Source organism: Myotis lucifugus, unplaced genomic scaffold, assembly GCF_000147115.1.
Source record: "Myotis lucifugus unplaced genomic scaffold, Myoluc2.0 scaffold_36, whole genome shotgun sequence".
NCBI lineage: Eukaryota > Metazoa > Chordata > Mammalia > Chiroptera > Vespertilionidae > Myotis > Myotis lucifugus.
In genome coordinates this window covers 1,628,083-1,645,975 of record NW_005871084.1, presented here as the reverse complement: position 1 = coordinate 1,645,975, position 17,893 = coordinate 1,628,083, and the positions used below count along the sequence as shown (strand labels likewise).

At 39.4% G+C, this 17,893-nt stretch overlaps 1 protein-coding gene across 8 annotated transcripts in view; it reads right to left on the bottom strand.

Annotated features, from left to right (window-relative positions):
• The window catches only part of WDR7 (WD repeat domain 7), a 285,950-nt gene that overhangs the window by 197,604 nt on the left and 70,453 nt on the right, over nucleotides 1-17,893 (bottom strand). For all 8 annotated transcript variants that reach the window (XM_023752617.1, XM_014454396.2, XM_023752616.1 and 5 more), the window contains 2 exons: nucleotides 4,966-5,735; nucleotides 3,539-3,627 (listed from right to left, as the gene is read on the bottom strand). In XM_023752617.1, coding sequence (XP_023608385.1) covers nucleotides 3,539-3,627; nucleotides 4,966-5,735 — 859 coding nt within the window. The remainder of the gene's footprint in view (nucleotides 1-3,538; nucleotides 3,628-4,965; nucleotides 5,736-17,893) is intronic.

Genomic DNA, 17,893 nt, shown 5'->3' with positions numbered 1-17,893 from the left:
GGGCAGACGCTCAATGCAGGAGCTGCAGTGACTTGGCTGCTGCAGTTGTCGGGGGACACACCCAGAACCAGAGAGGAGGGAGCCTGATTCCAGGGTGTGTCACCCGAGAACCGCCCTCTCACAATCCAGAACCCCTCGGGGGATGTCAGAGAGCCAGTTTTGGCCCGATGCCCGCACACCAGGTCAAGGGACCCCACCGGTGCACAAATCTGTGCACTGGGCCTCTAGTAAGTAAATAAAATTGTAGGGCTAAACAATCATTATCTTACATGGGTCAAATAGTGGGATTAAACTAGAATGTTTTCTCTAAGTCACAAGTCTAAAGGAAACTAGAAATGCTACTGACAAAGCTGATAGAATAATCTGTCTTAATAAAACAGTGTTCAATATAAGTATCTTTATTTTTAATGATAAAAATAAACAGATTCTGGGTATTATATTTCTGGAATCCTGTTTAAATAGACATCTCATAAAGAAAAAGCTATTTACACTACTTTAATCAGTCTATGTCATAACTGAAACTACTTTCATAATTAATTGAGAATATTGAAATTAAATGCTGCTAGAGCTTTTAACCCTACAGCTCTTAAATACATTTTTCACATACAGAAAAAAATCAGCAATAGAAATAAGAAAAAGTACCACTTCCAAAATAAAAAGCTCAAGATTTAATGAAAAATAATACAGCTGAAAAAGTTATTTCTAGAACTGAACAATAGACCTGTGTCAGTCTATCCCCATGTGAGGCTGTGCTGAAATAATTTGGCCTGGTGTTTCACTAATCCTTAGGAAGAGAAGCACGTTGGTAGTTGGCACGGCAGCTTTTCTGTTTTAAGAAATCAAGTGCTTGCATCGCTATAATTACAGAGGGACGAAAATGTAATCCAAGAAGAAACATCAACAGTAAAGAATGATAATGAAGATAATGATGATGACAAGTAGTATCTCTAACAAGAACAGATTTTAAATGAAGCTTTAAACTAACTAAACGTAGGGGAGTCCTGCCACTGATTTGTACCATATAATCTGAAAGATGCTGTCAATGAATTTAGATCTAGAGCTGAAAGGGGCTGCTTGTGTTCTAATCACAATATCTGTACTTTATGTCATACCTGTGTGGGTCTGTTCCCATTTCTCTCTGAAATAATGCTCTAAAAATGTGAAAACTATACAAAATAAAGAATTTTTACTTTATAAGATAATAGTATAGTCAGAACATTTTACATGTGAAAAGAAGAACTTCTATTTTTGGCCAGGATGCAACCATAAAAAAGCAAAGCAAAATACATAAAGCAATGGTTCCAGGCCACAGGACATCAAGAGGGACTGAGAGTCAGGAAGACAAAGTGACCCTATGAACTCCTCAGCTCACTGCCTTGGGGGAGTTTCTAGGACAAGATGCAAGAAGGGAGGGAGGGGAACTGAGGAAGAGCCCAGCAGTTTCCCTGAGTTGGGAAGACAGCTGAGTCTCAGGAAACTGGGCAGCTAGAATTCACAGGACAGAGACGAGAGAGCTACGAAGATCAAGGTTCTTCAGACACTCAGCAGAGTACTGATGAGTACATGTGTGTTAGGAAACAACTCCAGGCTGGGAAAGAACCTACCAAAGGGCCAGAGACAGTGCCTGCTCCTAGCAGCCTGACTGGAAAATCCCTAATTCATCGAGCACTGGATAAAGTACTCAGGAAGGGCTTGTGTTGGCGATGGGAAACAGCTAGCTTTAGGCATATAGCACTGCTCCAATCACATCCAACACGTCATAAAAGCACAACAATATTTTCCATCTTTTTCCCTTTAGCCATTTTGACGGATGTATATTCATCTCTCACTTAGAAAAACACATTAACGTTAGCTGCTAAAGCTGAAGATAAATATATGCAGAAATTCCACTTTGAGTTACACACACAACAGAAATGCTTATAATGTACACTAAGATTCAAATACAAGAATGTCCATAGCAGAATTATTTATGAAAACCAAACACTGGAAATAATGCAAATGTCTATTGACAGGATGAATGGATGAATAAACTGTGGTCTATTCATTCAACAGAACACTATACAGTAATAAAAATGAACAATGAAAGTGAACAAGCCACAGTCTAATGCAACAATATTGATAAATCTCACAAAAGAAGCCAAATACAAAAGAATACATCCTCCATGACTGATTGAATTCATATAAAATTCAAAACATGGGCAAACTATGTTTAGGAATTTAAACTTAGGGGGTGCAACTACAAAGGAAAGAAAGAAAGTGATTTCTTGAAAGTCAGGATGGTTGCCTCTGGCAGGGGGAGGTCTGGTTGGGAGGGAATCTGAAGGAGGCTCTGGGAACACTGCACTGTTGTTTCCTGATAAAGGTGTTTAGCTTGCACAAGTCACTGAACTACAGATCTGTTTTGTGCACTTTTCTAGATGTATATTACATTTTATATACAGTATACAAGTATAAAGAGTTATATAACCCAAACTATTAACTTTTATATAATCTAATATAAACCATAAAATAACATATAAGCTTAATGCGAAAACTGATAAACAAGAGGGGTGACCGACCAGGTGGAGTTGGAATGAAGGATGGGAGTGGTGTAGAGACTGTGAGAGCTGGTCTTCCATAATGAGAAGCCAACAGACAGTATCCAAAACTAAAATCAAGCATCCCACTTAAGGCATTAAAATACATGCCAAATAATCAGCTAAGAGAGAGAAAGTCCTTGTCCCAGGGAAGGGGAAAATTGTAGCTATGAAGTAGGAGACCTGCTGTTTACCTAGCAAATCAATGACTCTTTAAAACCTAAAGAGGTTTAAAACTGTATAATTTTAAATCTAAAAGAAAAAAAAAAGAACACTCTAAAATGTCATCATTTATAAGCAGAACCTTCCTCATCCTCTCTTACTTCTACCACATCTTGTGAGTCACGACTCTCAGCTGGAAGGAACGCTCTCACAGAGTGGAAGAGACCCTGCCCCACCTCCAACTCTCTGCTGAGCTCACTTGTCAGCCCTAAAATGAGTATAAAAGATAATAAAGAGAAACTCAACCTTTCTTCTTCTATCACCTAATGAAAAAGCTACAGACAAAAGTTAAAATCTAATGATTTAAATAAAAAGAAAGGATTTTCACTTGTGGTTTGCAATGCATGAACTACTGGCAAATGGGAGAAGAATAGCTAGAGTATAGAAATATAAACTTAACAATTTAAAATGTAGTTAAACAACAGGTATAAGTTTTAAAGTCAAGATGAACATAAATAAGGCACCAATGTGTCAAGTTAAGGTGCCCTTAATGCATAAAAATAAGGCCAAAGGCAGTACAATAAAATTATGTGAAATATGCTCATTTATCAATTTCTAAATAAATCTGATTTATTTTTAACTGACATCTTAATTATCTATATTTACATCTGGAATATAACAACTTTTCTCTCGCTTAACAATCTGAGACAAACAAAATGTTATGATTATACATTAGCTGTGCCTCCTCAGTTTCTACAGCTAAGATGCCATGTCAATTACTTAATAAGATTTCATTTTACCTTGTTTAATTTGTCCTTGCACAATATTTCTGGAAGTTGGAGGGGAACCCCGGGCCTTAGAAAGGTCTGGGGTGCTTGGTCTAGGTGGCCTTTCAAAAAAAAAAATAAGAAAAAGAAAAAAAAATTTTTCTTTAAAGAAGAAAAGACATGTAATGGTATATATGTATTCATATTTTTATATTTCCTGAACAATTTAAAATATTACACTTTCTAATTACAAATTAATTACAAAAGAAACACATACAGACATTTTCAATTTACTGTCCCAAGAAGATGGGGATTTTTGCTTGTTTTGTACCTATTAATATTTTCCATTTCAAATTTTAATATAGTAAATTAAATAATTAGCATATAGCAAGTAAGAATTTCACAGCTACAACTTATGCTTTATTCTAGCTTAAAAATATGAACAATTCAAGATATTATCAGTGACTCTAGCTTACGAAATATTTATGAACACTTCAACATACTGTTAGTGACATAAATGTCATGATTAGTTCTTCACTGTTCACTATTAGCATGCTGCAATTACAGTCCATCCCATATCATTGGTCTAAATGAGTTCATGGAACAATACATTGAGTTTAAAAGAATTCAGCCTTAAAATCTGAAAAAAGTAATAAGGCATTAAAAAAGCTTGGACACTAGAGGCAAACTATCTCATTTTGAATTCTGGCTCCACCACTTACTGCCTGTGTGACCTTGGACAAGTTACTTAACCTCTCTGTGTCTCAGTTTTCTTACCTGTAATAAAATATAATAAAAGTACCTACCTTATAGGGTTAAGAGCCTTATTGAGAAAATATCTGTACAGTGCTTACAAGCCAGACACAAAGTGCTACTTAAGTGTTTGTTAGATTAAAAAAAAAAAATCTGAACATTGTCAACTTGCTCTAAAGTATAATAAAACCACAGTTTAAAAAGTAGCCTTCATGACTTCTGGAAAACAGGAAATAGTAATTCAGGATAAGTATTCTGACTATACTCGTCAGATATTCTTAAAACAATCACTCAACACATATTATTCCTTACATATGGGTCACAATGTAGAGAAACATTTAACTAAACATACATTTTGAATTAAGTGTTGGTGCAAACGTTAGTTGGATATAATTCTAAGATTATATTTGCTGAAATGCTACTCTATAATTCGTTTATTAAAGCTGAACTGTAACCTACTCCCTCACTGCAAATTTTTTAAAAATAGCTAGACAGTATGTCTGAGTATAGATGAAACTATATAATTTTATCCGGTTTTAAACTATACATATAATTTAAAAGGGGAGAAACACTGAGATGCCCCAAAAATGCTACAGTGGGTAGAACCAAAAAAAAAGGGGGGGAGGGTGTTATAAACAGTGACAAACATAAAACAGGTTTCTTTTTCTTGAAACAAAAGAATAAAATCAAAACTATCATGGTCACACCTGGTAGGGGCCTTCTTCATATGATCACCAATAAAAGTTGCATTGGTCATACTCATCAAGGTATTTGCTAAAGAGATGACCGACAGGAGATGCTGTGTGGTGACGGCTCGAGACACCCCGTACGTGCCCTTGCCTACTCCCTCCATTGCTGGAAGCTTCCTTTCTTCTTCCGCTTTCCTGTGTGGCAGTGTACAGGCGGCCCGATTATAACCAGGAAGCATCAGTGACATATGACCGCCTCTCGATAAGAGACCGAACGACACTGGGCAGTGGGGCTTCAGCATTCCAAGGCGATCGAGACAAACTTCATCCAGAACTTCGTTCAAGCCCCAGGCATGAAGGCAGGACATGAACAACTTGGCAGTGTCCATAGTCAAATTATATTCTAACAGGGTCAGTGGCTTCGATTTGCTGGCCCGATATTCAGGATCACTCTCCTCCCTTCTCTGCCTCATGGTCTCCTCGTCCTCCTCTTCCTCGTCAAGGAGGTGCTCCTTTATGTTCTCTTTGATGGTTTCTTTCACTTGTTGGAAGAGAACCGCTGCTCGTTTTCCAGTTAGAAAAGAGCCCCCTTTGTCTGCCCTGCCAGATGCTTTCTGCAGATTCTCAGGGGAAATAAGCGCCGTGTTCGGCCTAGAGGCTTCTTCAGTCAGGAGTTGAATAATCAGCGCTTCCACATCAAAGAAAAGCACATGTATGTCCGGGTCTGTTAGGTTTGTCTTTATTGCTTGAACCATCAGGGAGTTATGAGAATATTTAGGCAAATTTCCCTGCAATGAATATTTTTAAAAGATGGTTATAATTAAAAGTGTTTAATTTCATATATTCATTAATGAAACACCTAATAGTCAAAGGCATTTAAACACTTGTTAAGCTGTCTTTTTAAGTATCTGTACCATTAAGAGTAACTCACTAACTTTGCCAATCAGCAGCATGTACAGAATATGAACTTATATGATCAGAACTTTATGCTGAAATAATAATAAAATTGCTCATTCATTTTTAAGAAGGAAATAAAAGCTTATTATTGAAGACAGGAGTCTTTTTACTCATAGAACAAATTAAAATTTGTTGCAATAACGCCTATGTAAATTCTATCGCTGAGAATGAACTATGGTTCCAGCCGAGAGAATAATGCATTTATCATGGCTTCTTGTGCTTTTAAGTTGCTGCACCATCAAATCCCTCTTTTTTCTACTTCACCGTCCATCTCTCCCTGTTCACAGATTCCTTTCCCTCAACAGAGAACACGTTCAAGCCTACTTAGATTCTATAAGACAGTGCTATCCTCTGACCATGCAACGGATGCTTGGGTGCTCCTAGAGAGCATGAAGGTCCGTCCACACGGAGTCAGGGCTGTGTCCTGCGGGCTCAGGCCACTAACACAGTGCTTCTCAGAATCATCAGAGGTGCTTCTTCTTTTTTCTTTTCTTTTTTTAATCCTCACTTGAGGATATTTTTCCACTGATTTTTAGGGAGAGTGGAAGAGAGGAAAGACAGAGAGAAACATCAATGTGAGAGAAACACATTGATTGGCTGCCTCCTGCATGAGCCCCAAACAGGGCCAAGGCCAGGGAGGAGCCTGCAACCAAGGTACACACCCTTGACCGGAATCGAACCCAGGACCCTTTGGTTCACAGGCCAACGCTCTATCCATTGAGCCAAACCAGCTAGGACCAGAGGTGCTTCTTAAACACCGATTCCCGGGCCTGACGGCTGGCCTGAATCTGTCCCTGGGAATGGGTCAAAATCTGTCTAATGCTTACTCCAGATAACTTTATGCTGTAAAGTTTGAGACCTTCTGTCTAAAGACTTGAATGAGGTGACTGACATGATCAAATTTAATTTTATAAATCTTTATCCACCAGCAATGTTGGCTGAAAAGAAATTATATCAGAGTCATGAATATAAATTGGGAAGAAACAGAAGCCATTCAGGTGGGGAAGATAAAGGTATGCAATAGTCCTGAAAATGTAGAAGACGGGATAGAATGAAGAATATGTACATTACCCTTTATTTCTGTACATCACCCTCTTATTTCTGCATATCACCCTTTTATTTCTGTATAATATCCTTTTATTTCTCACAGCATTGTGCTTTATAATTGCTTTTTCAAACACTGAATATGTAATGTCACAATTATACTTAATGCTTTGTACCTACTGACACTAATTTTACTGAATGATACATAAAATTATATATTAATAATAATTATATTTTAACTAATATAACATTATTGATGTGAAAAGTGTTATTAATAATGATAGCCACCACATACTAAGCTGCTGCTATGGTGCAGGCATTAAACTAGGCATCAGGGTTGGTTATGTCACAGCAAAAGGTAAAATATCATCTAATATCAATATTAGGTAGACAGATGTGACACTAGGTATGAGGGAATAGGTAATAGCAATATTAGATAAAAAATAGAGCCTTGAGTACTTTAGCAGTTATTGTCTTTCCAGTAAAGATCTACAAAGTTTTCTTAAGAGAAAGAGAGGCCATTTCCACCAAAGAACATAAAATCAAACACGTTTGGTAAATAAATGACTGAAGCAGCAAGAGTGGCTTGAAGAAAAAAGAAGGCAAGTGTGAGGACACAAGGTCTACTTTCAAGCTCTCTCTTCTGATGTCAGCCACATATGTGCCCCTTTCAGCACCCTCAGATCTGCCCAGATTTCTGTCTCTGTTGGAAGGTGTGCCAACAGATTGCTCATGTGCTTGGACACAGAAAGGTTATCTCCTGTCTAGTACCATGATATCTGGATGTGATTGTGTGTGACTCCTCTTATCACGACCGCTCATACCCTGCTACTGATTGTGTCACCAACGCAAAGACTACACTAATAGCAATCCAGTCAGAAAAAGAGGGTAACAAAAGGAAAAAACAAAACAATAAAAGCAAATGAGAAGAGAATGGAGGGAGACTGCAGGAAAGGAGAGCAAATGACTCATCCCCAAGTCCTGTAGATGAACTCTATATGCTGATATCACCAAGTCTTGCATATAACTTGTAATGCCTGACAATGGATTTCATAGACTTAACATACAGAGTCTTATTACAACAAAACACAGATAACCAGCAAAGTTGAGAGGGTAAGATTTCAGCTAAATGCATGGAGATGGCAGAATTAATCACCAACATGTTTGACTAAAGGAAAAATGAATAAAAACATTTATCAAACTCCAAGGGACCATTGGCTTAATCATAAGATATACATGTCTAGAGCAAACTAACTCATTCAAATCACCGTATATTCTTAACAATGTCAAATGCAGGCTCTCTGACCTGGGAATTCTTCCACAGGAAGGTTAGTACGCTTGCTCAGCCACCTTTATTAAGAGCAGCTGAAATGTGTGCTCACAAACTCACTTTTTCATTACCATGGAGGAAGATTAAATTCAACTCGACAAATATTTGTGGAGTGCCTATTATGTGCAAGATGCGTGGGAGAAAATAAAACCTCTGTACTTACGGCAATAATTTAAAAACTTACTGGAAAAAAAGGCCAACAAGAAAAGCTAAATCAAAAGGTATATATAAATGAAATGGTCTCAAATTTATTGGTAAACCTAATGGTAAATGCGAAATACAAATGTGGTAGACAGTCAGACAGGCATGAGCAGAGCCAGGACAGGTACAGAAGGTCACCAGGACAGAACGCCCTGGGTGCCTAGCAATAGGCAAAACTAGGAATACAAGGACCTCGCCCTCAGGGTAACCCTCCCTCCCCTTGTATGTCGCAAGTCATGGGGTTCACCCCCTCCCCAGCCCTTTCCTCTCCCGACATGCCGCTAGTCATGTTGGTTAGACCCCCTTAGCGGGAGGACAAACAGGGGGGTGGAGAACAGCTCTTAAGCATTAAGCCCCCAGGACAATGAGATTCTGACCCATCAAATACATCTAAGCCTCAGTTGTGTTTCAGCTCCAGACCCAGAAAAGCAGCAAAACCAGAAAAGCAACACCTTGGCTGACCTCAGGAACAGCTGCATACTCTAAGACCCTCTGCCCTGGTGCTGACCAATCGGTAGAGACCACGACCCTGAAAGGACAGGCCTGGAAAGCTGATGAATATTCTATTGAGACCCTCCCCTGAGACCTCCGGATAAACAACCTCTGGGCATGGACCCAGCGTGGCTCTCTCTCTCTCTCTCTCTGGAGCACGCCCTCACCTTTCCCTTTTCTCACCCCCAACCCCCAGGCACGTTTTCCTTGCCTCCCTCTTTCTCCTAAGCTCTAAGGGCCCTTCGTTTCCTCTGTAGCTTGTTTCCTGAGTGCATTTCTTCTCCTGCTCACTTCTCCTACCTCTGTTACTTTCTAAACTAACTTTCTCTTGTAGTCTTGACTCTGAATTCTTTCTTAGCCAGAACTCAAGTACCGAGGTTGCTGAAGCAAGGTCCAGTCTGACTCTACTGGTCTAACACCTAGTGCCACTTCACCACCAACACACACACACATATATACACTTACTTTAAAAGCTAGTAAGGCATGTATTTGACATTTTCATTATAAATGCTAAGCCTATTATAACTTTATATTACCTGTATAGGGGAAAATACAGATTTGGCCATTTCAAGTACTACATAAGAAACCTGACTTAAAATATAACTGAAATGCAACAATAGGAAAACATTATTGAACTGCTTGCTCACCGCTGAAAGTGAACCTGTGGCAATCACAGAGTAGCAGGTAATGCCCAAGCTGGTTTGGCTCAGTGGGATAGAGCGTCAGCCCACAGACCGAAGAGTCCTGGGTTCGATTCTGGTCAAGGGCACATACCTTGGATGTGTGCGGGAGGGAACCAACTGATGCGTCTCTTTCACATCAATGTTTCTCTCTCTCTCTCTGTCTCTCCCCCTCCCTTCCACTCTCTCTAAAAATCCATGGGAAAATATCCTCAGGTGAGGATTAACAACAAAAAAGAGTAGCAGGTAAAATTGTCTCAAGTGAAAACCCAAGGAAAATGACAGAATGACAATCATGAGATTAATTCCTTACTCAAGCATGCATAGTTTTTCAGCACAGACATACATATCATAAGCAGCAGCCCCCATTAACAACAACAAAAACTTACAATCTACAGAGAAGAAAATATTAATGCATCCTTTTTATAACACTTGTCGTTACTATAAAATTGTAATAATGCTAGGTTAAATTGCATCTGCTAAAACACCAATAGCTCTGTCCCCTAAAACGAATGTTATAATGATATTTTAAGTTTATTTCATTTTATACACTGACATAGAGAAATCTAAAACATTGGCAGTAATTTACTCTTGCACCCCTCACATCAATGGTCCTCATTTAAAAGTTTACTTATTTCTGAATCGTTTTTTAACACCATAGTTTTTTGAGGCTCTTTTAAAGTTAACTAGTAAAATAATTTATTATTTTTCCTGAAAGAGCACTAAGTCCAATCTATAAGAATAACATCAGCCGAAACCGGTTTGGCTCAGTGGATAGAGCGTCAGCCTGCGGACTGAAAGGTCCCAGGTTTGATTCCGGTCAAGTGCATGTACCTGGGTTGCGAGCACATCCCCAGTGGGGGATGTGCAGGAGGCAGCTGATCAATGTTTCTCTCTCATCGATGTTTCTGACTCTCTATTTCTCTCCCTTCCTCTCTGTAAAAAATCAATAAAATATATTTAAAAAAAAAAAAAAAGAATAACATCAAATGGTTCAGATTTCTACCTAAACAGAGAGTTGGTTCATGCCAGTGAGCATTAAACATAAGCAGATTTTTATTCTAAAGTGCAAATCAGAAGAGTGGATCATTTTTTTTTTTATCTGAATCTGCTTTGGAACCAGAGATCTACGATACTAAGAATAAGACTAGGAAATGTTATATATCTAGCGCGCGCACACACACACACACACACACACACACACACACACACACACTTCTATAAATATCAATCCTGAAACAATAAAATAGAATAAAAGAAAATATATGTATTTAAAATATTAATATATTTTATGAATTATGTATGTATACTCATAATGCATGGTTTAAATAATTTTTAATTTGCTAAACATAGTAGAAAAACTGGCTTATTACCTAAGAATATTTTGGTAGGAAAAATAAATAAAAAAGAAATTTATTCTTGATCATGGATATTTTTCTGAATAAAGAGCTTTAAAAGAACTGAAATTCTGATGCATAATGTTAAATGCAAAAGGTTCAATAAATAAATCACATTGATGTCTTAATGTACTTTTAAATTTTTCTAAAAAATTAACTAAGGGAAAATTCCACCATCCACTATTTTTAAAATATGGTTTTAATGTTAATGATTTTAAGTACTAGGAAAAAAGAAGAAAGGGAAGGAGGAAGAAAAAAGAGGTGGGAGGTGCAAGGGGAAACAAAAACGAGATGAGAAAATGTTCCTGGAATGGCTATTTGGTGCCCTCTGCTGTTGTATTGCTGTTACTTAATACGAATGGTTAGGATGATATGAGTTCTTTTTTAGAAAATCCATTTAAACTGAAATTAGACAAATTACTTATCTTAAATATTTGGTTTTGGATGGGACAAGATTTTATGATTAGATATTAATTACAATGTTATTTCACTTCCTTTTGTGCTTTCATTAACTAGTATACTAATAAGCATTTAAAAAGATTTTAAGTTTTGATATTTGGTACTGTACTATAATCTATTTCATATAATATAAATAAAATGTGAATTACTCAAAAGTAAATTATAAGTATTAAATATAAATGCTTAGATGATACCTTTGATAAAGAAAATGTCTTCCAAAGATATTTCTACAGGCCATGTCTTACTCGATAATAATATCCAAATGGCATTAATATATTAAAAGACCAGGACATTAATATATCAGGCTTTCACACTGAAACACCAAAGAGATTGACTTGCATCTCCTCCCAAAGGGCCAAGTTATCAAAGTAACAAGACCAAGAGCCTTGGAGGCCTGGGCATCCCCACTCCTCCATAGACAGTCCTGCCTGTGGATCAGTTCACTTTCCTGGCATCACCTCATCTCTCTTCCAAATAAAGAGACTACCTACTCCAGAGAGATGCTATACACAGCTAACAGATTAACACAAGCAGAATTCCTTTCTCTGGTAAAACAGAGCTAATAACACCTAGCTTATTTTATCTCAAACTAATGCATTAAAAACACATCTGAATATATAGTTTAAACCAACTGAAGTAAAAAAAAAAACTGTTTAAAAAAAGTGCTCCTAGTATAACCTATGCTCCCTTGATACATTATGAATGAATAATGGACAGAGAGGAGATTCCCTGAAGCCAACCTGGTAACCAAAGGGTCAGAATAATGCAAAATGAGAAGGAGAAAAGAAAACTGATCCGCTCCACCTTGGGTGGCTGTGGTGAGTGATCTCTAACTTCAGAAATACTTACACTCAGTCGGTTCTAACCTGTTTTTAACCCTCTCTCTCTCTCATCACTGCTGGCCTCAGCCCACTTCGCACTGTTCTCACTTTGCCTGTTCACCATCCCCTCCACATCTGCACAGTTCCCTTTGTTGGAATATTCTTCCCCACTGTTCTTTCCAATGTTAAACCTCTACACAAATTAGTCTCTTTAGAAAAGCCTTCCCAACAACTCTTCGGGTCGGCTCATCTCCTGTGGGCTCTCTCCCCCTTAGCTCATACCTTACATAGTATAAACGCCCCAATGAGCTGCTCACTGTTCCCCACAGCAGAGCAGGAGCTCCCAGTGCCAGGGTGCACTGACTGTGGGTGTGATGAATGCACTCTCCAACCGCTCCAGCTCCGGGCCTAGCTATAGTCTGCACTCAGTATGTGCTGAGTGAGTGAATGAATAGATGAATGAATGAATCAACCGATCAAGATTAGTAAACTAATGTGTGTTGACTACCCATCGTGATTGATATTTTTAAACATGCTACCCATTTTACAACCTTATTACCTCCACTTTAAAGCTAAAAACAAATGGAACTAAGAGGTCAATCAGTCTGTCGCCATATTACATAGCATTAATCAATAGTTAGGGTCAACAGTTAGGATATAAGAGGAAGTCAGGGTCCTCCTGTATCTGCCTGACATTTTAATTCAAGAGGTTCTCAGTAGTGCTGCAGAGATTCTAGAGATGAGGTGAGGGGAGAGTATGTCCACCTCACACAAATCAACCCTCACATTCTGGGCCATTCACAGAGATTCATGGAACACTTGGTGCTGGGCACTGGACATACAAGGAGGAATACCAAAGGCCCTTTGAGGAGCCCCTCGTCTGATATACAGCCGTAGTTCTCAGCCGGGCATGAGGTTCCCTTTCCCCCACCCCCAGCCCCAAGGGGCACCTGGCGATGTCTGGAGACATTTCTGTTAGTCTCAACTGGGAGAGGGTGCTGATGACATCTAGTGGGTAGAGACCAAGGATGCCACTACACGTGCTGCAACGCGCAGGACGCCCCCAGAACAAAGAACTGTCCAGCCCAAAATGGCAGTAGTGCTGGAGTTTAAAAACCCTGATACAGAGAAACATACATGTGAACAAAGATATCTCCTCGCTTCCACATAGAGAATAAGTACTGGGCTGGAAACATAAACCAAACACCAGGGCATCAGAGAAGATATCACTGACTCTACTAGACTCGGCCGCATTACCTTCAGGAGCCTTTGCAGAGACGGTGGTCATAGAACTGAGGCTCATGAGATGAGTGGAAGCTAGCCAGGGGAAGCGGGGAGACAGGGGCACTGCAGGCACAGCAAATAGTGAGTGCTCTGTTTACTGAACGCAGGTGAAGGAGACTGGGACACCAAGTTACACTGCCCTGTGAAAAACTAAAATCCTGATTGATACCGACAGATCCCCTTCTTTTGTCTCTGCCTTTCTTTCATCTCCCTCTTCCTTTACACCTATTCCCCTAGAACAGTGGTTCTCAACCTTCTGGACCTTTAAATACAGTTCCTCATGTTGTGACCCAACCATAAAATTATTTTCGTTGCTACTTCATAACTGTAATGTTGCTACTGTTATGAATCGTAATGTAAATATCTGATATGCAGGATGGTCTGAGGCGACCCCTGTGAAAGGGTCGTTCGACCGCCAAAGGGGTCGCGACCCATAGGTTGAGAACCGCTGCCCTAGAAAATAACACTTCCACCAAGGCGGATTGCTGCCAGGTGTGATTGTGATTGAGGTATGACTGTGATGAAGAAAAAGAGGTATCTTTATACAAACTCAGGAGAGAGAGAGATGTGTGGAAGACATTACCAGAAGGATCTTTGGATATACTTTGCCTCTTCCAGTTTACTGAGAGCACTGCATAGAACTCCAACTTCAACCACTACAAACCACATATACTTCTTGGACACCGCAGTAAACTGCCTCCCTCAGAAGACTGACTGATGAATATGTGTCCACCTGAAGTTAATTTTAGGGCCTGCAATACCACGTCACATAAATCATCTTATGATATGAATTTCACATCTGAAAATTTGTAAAACCTCAAAATCATTGTCACTGGCTCGCAGCCTGGTTTGCCATCCATCATTCTGGGAGATTTCACCACCTATCTAGGTCAGTGATTTCCAACGTATGGTCTGCAGCCCTGGGTGGCCGAGGGGCTCCCTTATGGATATAAAACCATTCAAAGTTGGAAGGCAAATGGCAATGTTAAACCCAGGGTCATTTAGCGAGCTATTAAGGTCACATGTGCTAATTATGCTACAGGTTGCTATTTCTATACTTTGCTATTTATAATTTTAACTTGGCATATGACCACAGTTTTTAGACTTTCATCACAGCCCATCTCCAGCCATCACTTGATTATATTCTCCTTTCTTTAATGTCCCCTCCTCCAAGAAGCCAGATCTGATCACCTCAGGCTAAGGCAGATTTCTGCAATACTTTCTGCATTCCTCAGCCATCTCACTTACTACACTGCATTGTATTTATCTGTTTATATTTCCTGGGGGTAAATATCATGTCTTATTCATTTTGGTTCTCCAGGGCCTAACACAGTACCTAGTAGCCAACAAATGTTTACTGAACTAGACTGATTCAATTCTCTAACAGAGCTTAAGAGCTTATAAAAGTTGAGAAGATTGAAAATCTCTTATATAATCTAACAAAAAAAAACAATAATTTCAAGCACACTAAAACAAAAGAAATTACTTCTTACCTAAAGTACTAACATATTCACATTTAGCCACAAATCTTTATAATTCTACCAGATTTACAATGCCTTCAAGTTTCCAATTAAGAGTTAAATAGAAAGTGTCATACACAAGGGCTGGAAAGATCTGACTGCTGAGGAGGGTGTAGGGCTTAATCTATCTAGTGTTCCTATTCTCTCAGCAATCCGCCATTTGATTTATTATGTGAGATGGTAAAAGAAATTTCTCCTTTGCTGTATCTCACATAAGTTGCACAACAATCTAAATTTCTCGTCAGGTAGCATCGTGCATTAATCTATTGCCAAGGAAAAACAAAACTATCCTGAATTTAAAACCATCTTAGAATAAGACCGCCTTTTCTTGGTTGAGAATTATATTTAAAGGATATAGCCTAAGAAATCCAAAACACCAATCAGAAAGAATATACGCACCCCTGTATTCAATTCACAGTGGTGCAATTTACAATAGCTAAGTTCTAGAAACAGCCCAAGTACCCATCAGTAGATGAGTGGATAAAAAAGCTGTGGTACATTTACACCGTGGAATATTATGTAGCTGTAAAAAAGAAGGATCTCTTACCATTTGAGACAGCATAGAGCAGCGGTTCTCAACCTGTGGGTCGCAACCCCTTTGGGGGTCGAATGACCCTTTCACAGGGGTCGCCTAAGACCATCGGAAAACACATACATAATTACATATTGTTTTTGTGATTAATCACTATGCTTTAATTATGTTCAATTTGTAACAATGAAAATACATCCTGCATATCAGATATTTACATTAAGATTCATAACAGTAGCAAAATTACAGTTATGAAGTAGCAACGAAAATGATTTTATGGTTGGGTGTCACCACCATTTGAGACATGTATTAAAAGGTCATGGCATTAGGAAGGTTGAGAACCACTGGCATAGAGGGACCTGGAAAGTATTATGCTAGCCAAATAAGCCAGTCAGAAAAGGTAAGTATCACATGACCTCACTCATATGTGGAATCTAATGAACAAAATAAAATGATGAATAAAATAGACCTAGAGATATGGAAGCATGGAACAGACTGGAATTTTGAAGGGAAGGCTGGAGTGGGAAGGTGGGTGGGGAGAGATTAACCTGGGAATTTATATGCATGTATGCATAGCCCATGGACACAACAAAAAAAATTTAAAAAGAAATTTATTTAATGTGAACTATAAATTCCATTCATAAATCCATTAAACACCTATTATGTGCAAGACACAGGGCCAAGAAGGTTAGTTAAGTTTTAGGAAGAGGACTTCCCTTGCATACATCATTATAGATAGTGTTATGCAATGACTATGAAAAATCCTTGGTGTCTAATCCAAGGATCCTAAAAAATGGAAGAAAATCAAAAACCCCGTAATCACCAAAAAATTTAGTAAATGCCAATTAAATATGATTAAATATGTAGTTAGTTTTGAGAGTTTAGTTGCAGGAGGCAGCTGATCAATGATTCTCTTTCATCATTGGTGTTTCTATCTCCCTCTCCCTTCCTCTCTGAAATCAATAAAAATATATTAACAAAAAGAAAATGAATGCTTAATACTATTTCTCCTTAACTAATTCATTTCACTGAATTTACACTTAACATCAAGAATATAGAAACTTGGAGAGAAACCAAGATGGCGGCATAGGTAAACACCTGAAATTGCTGCCTGGCACAACCACTTCAAAAATACAACTGAAAGACAAAACGGACATCATCCAGAACCACAGGAAGGCTGGCTGAGTGGAAATTCTACAACTAGAAGGAAAGAGAAAAGCACACTGAGACTCAGAGGAGGTGCGGAAGTAAAGTGCAGAGGTACGGAGGCACACGTGGAAAGGGCTGGCAACTGAGGACACGGTTGTCTTTTTCAATAGGAGGGAGTCTCAAGCTCCCGACTGCTCTGAACTCCAGTTCCGGGAAGTCTCTGGGGACCCAGGACTCATACAGGGAGAAACTGGACTGTCTGGCATGGGTCGGAACTCAAGGGCGGCTTTCTCTCAGAGGTGCTTGCAGCGATTACCGGGACACTGAGATGCAGGGCGTCTTAGGGTAGGACTGAGGATCTGCCATAGCTGTTTGCTCCGCCCTGCTGATTCCCTGAGACCCCGCCCCACCCAAGCTGTGCACAGAGGCTTTTGCATATGAAAGGCCTAGCCCTTTGCAATCTGAAAATTACCTAACAAACTGCAGCTGGGTCAGAGAGACCCAGAACATCCAAAAGAAGGCCCAAGGCCCCACAGCAGCTTGCATTGCTTCACAGCTGGGCCTCATCTGGGCACCTCCAAACCCCAAACAAAGAAGAGGAATCTTCAGATCTCTCAATAGCTCCTTCTGGGTAGCCTCAGGCACAGGCTAAATTAGCACCTCCTTAGAGATCCAAGAGCCAGTGTACCCAGTGGTCAGAGTGGGACCATCCAGATTACAACTCCTCAGATCCATAAGGGACACACTCAGGGGGCAGACTCAGTGAGCACCAAAGCCCCACTGAAGCAAGTGTTGACCCAGAAGGGTGTCTCCAGCACAGAAGTTCTCCCACTGTAGACACAGCTGATTCTCATAGCCAATTGGCCTGGAGGTCAATTCCTACCAGTGATACCTACAACAATCAAGGCTTAACTACAACAAGACTGTGCATAAAGCCCACAAAGGGGTGCACCAAGAGTGTCCACCTCAGGTAATTGGAGATGCTGAGCCACTGGGTCCTATAGGACACCTAGCACGGAAAGCCACTCTATCACCACAGGGAAGCATAAAAAATGCGGAAACAAAGAAACAGGTCACAAATGA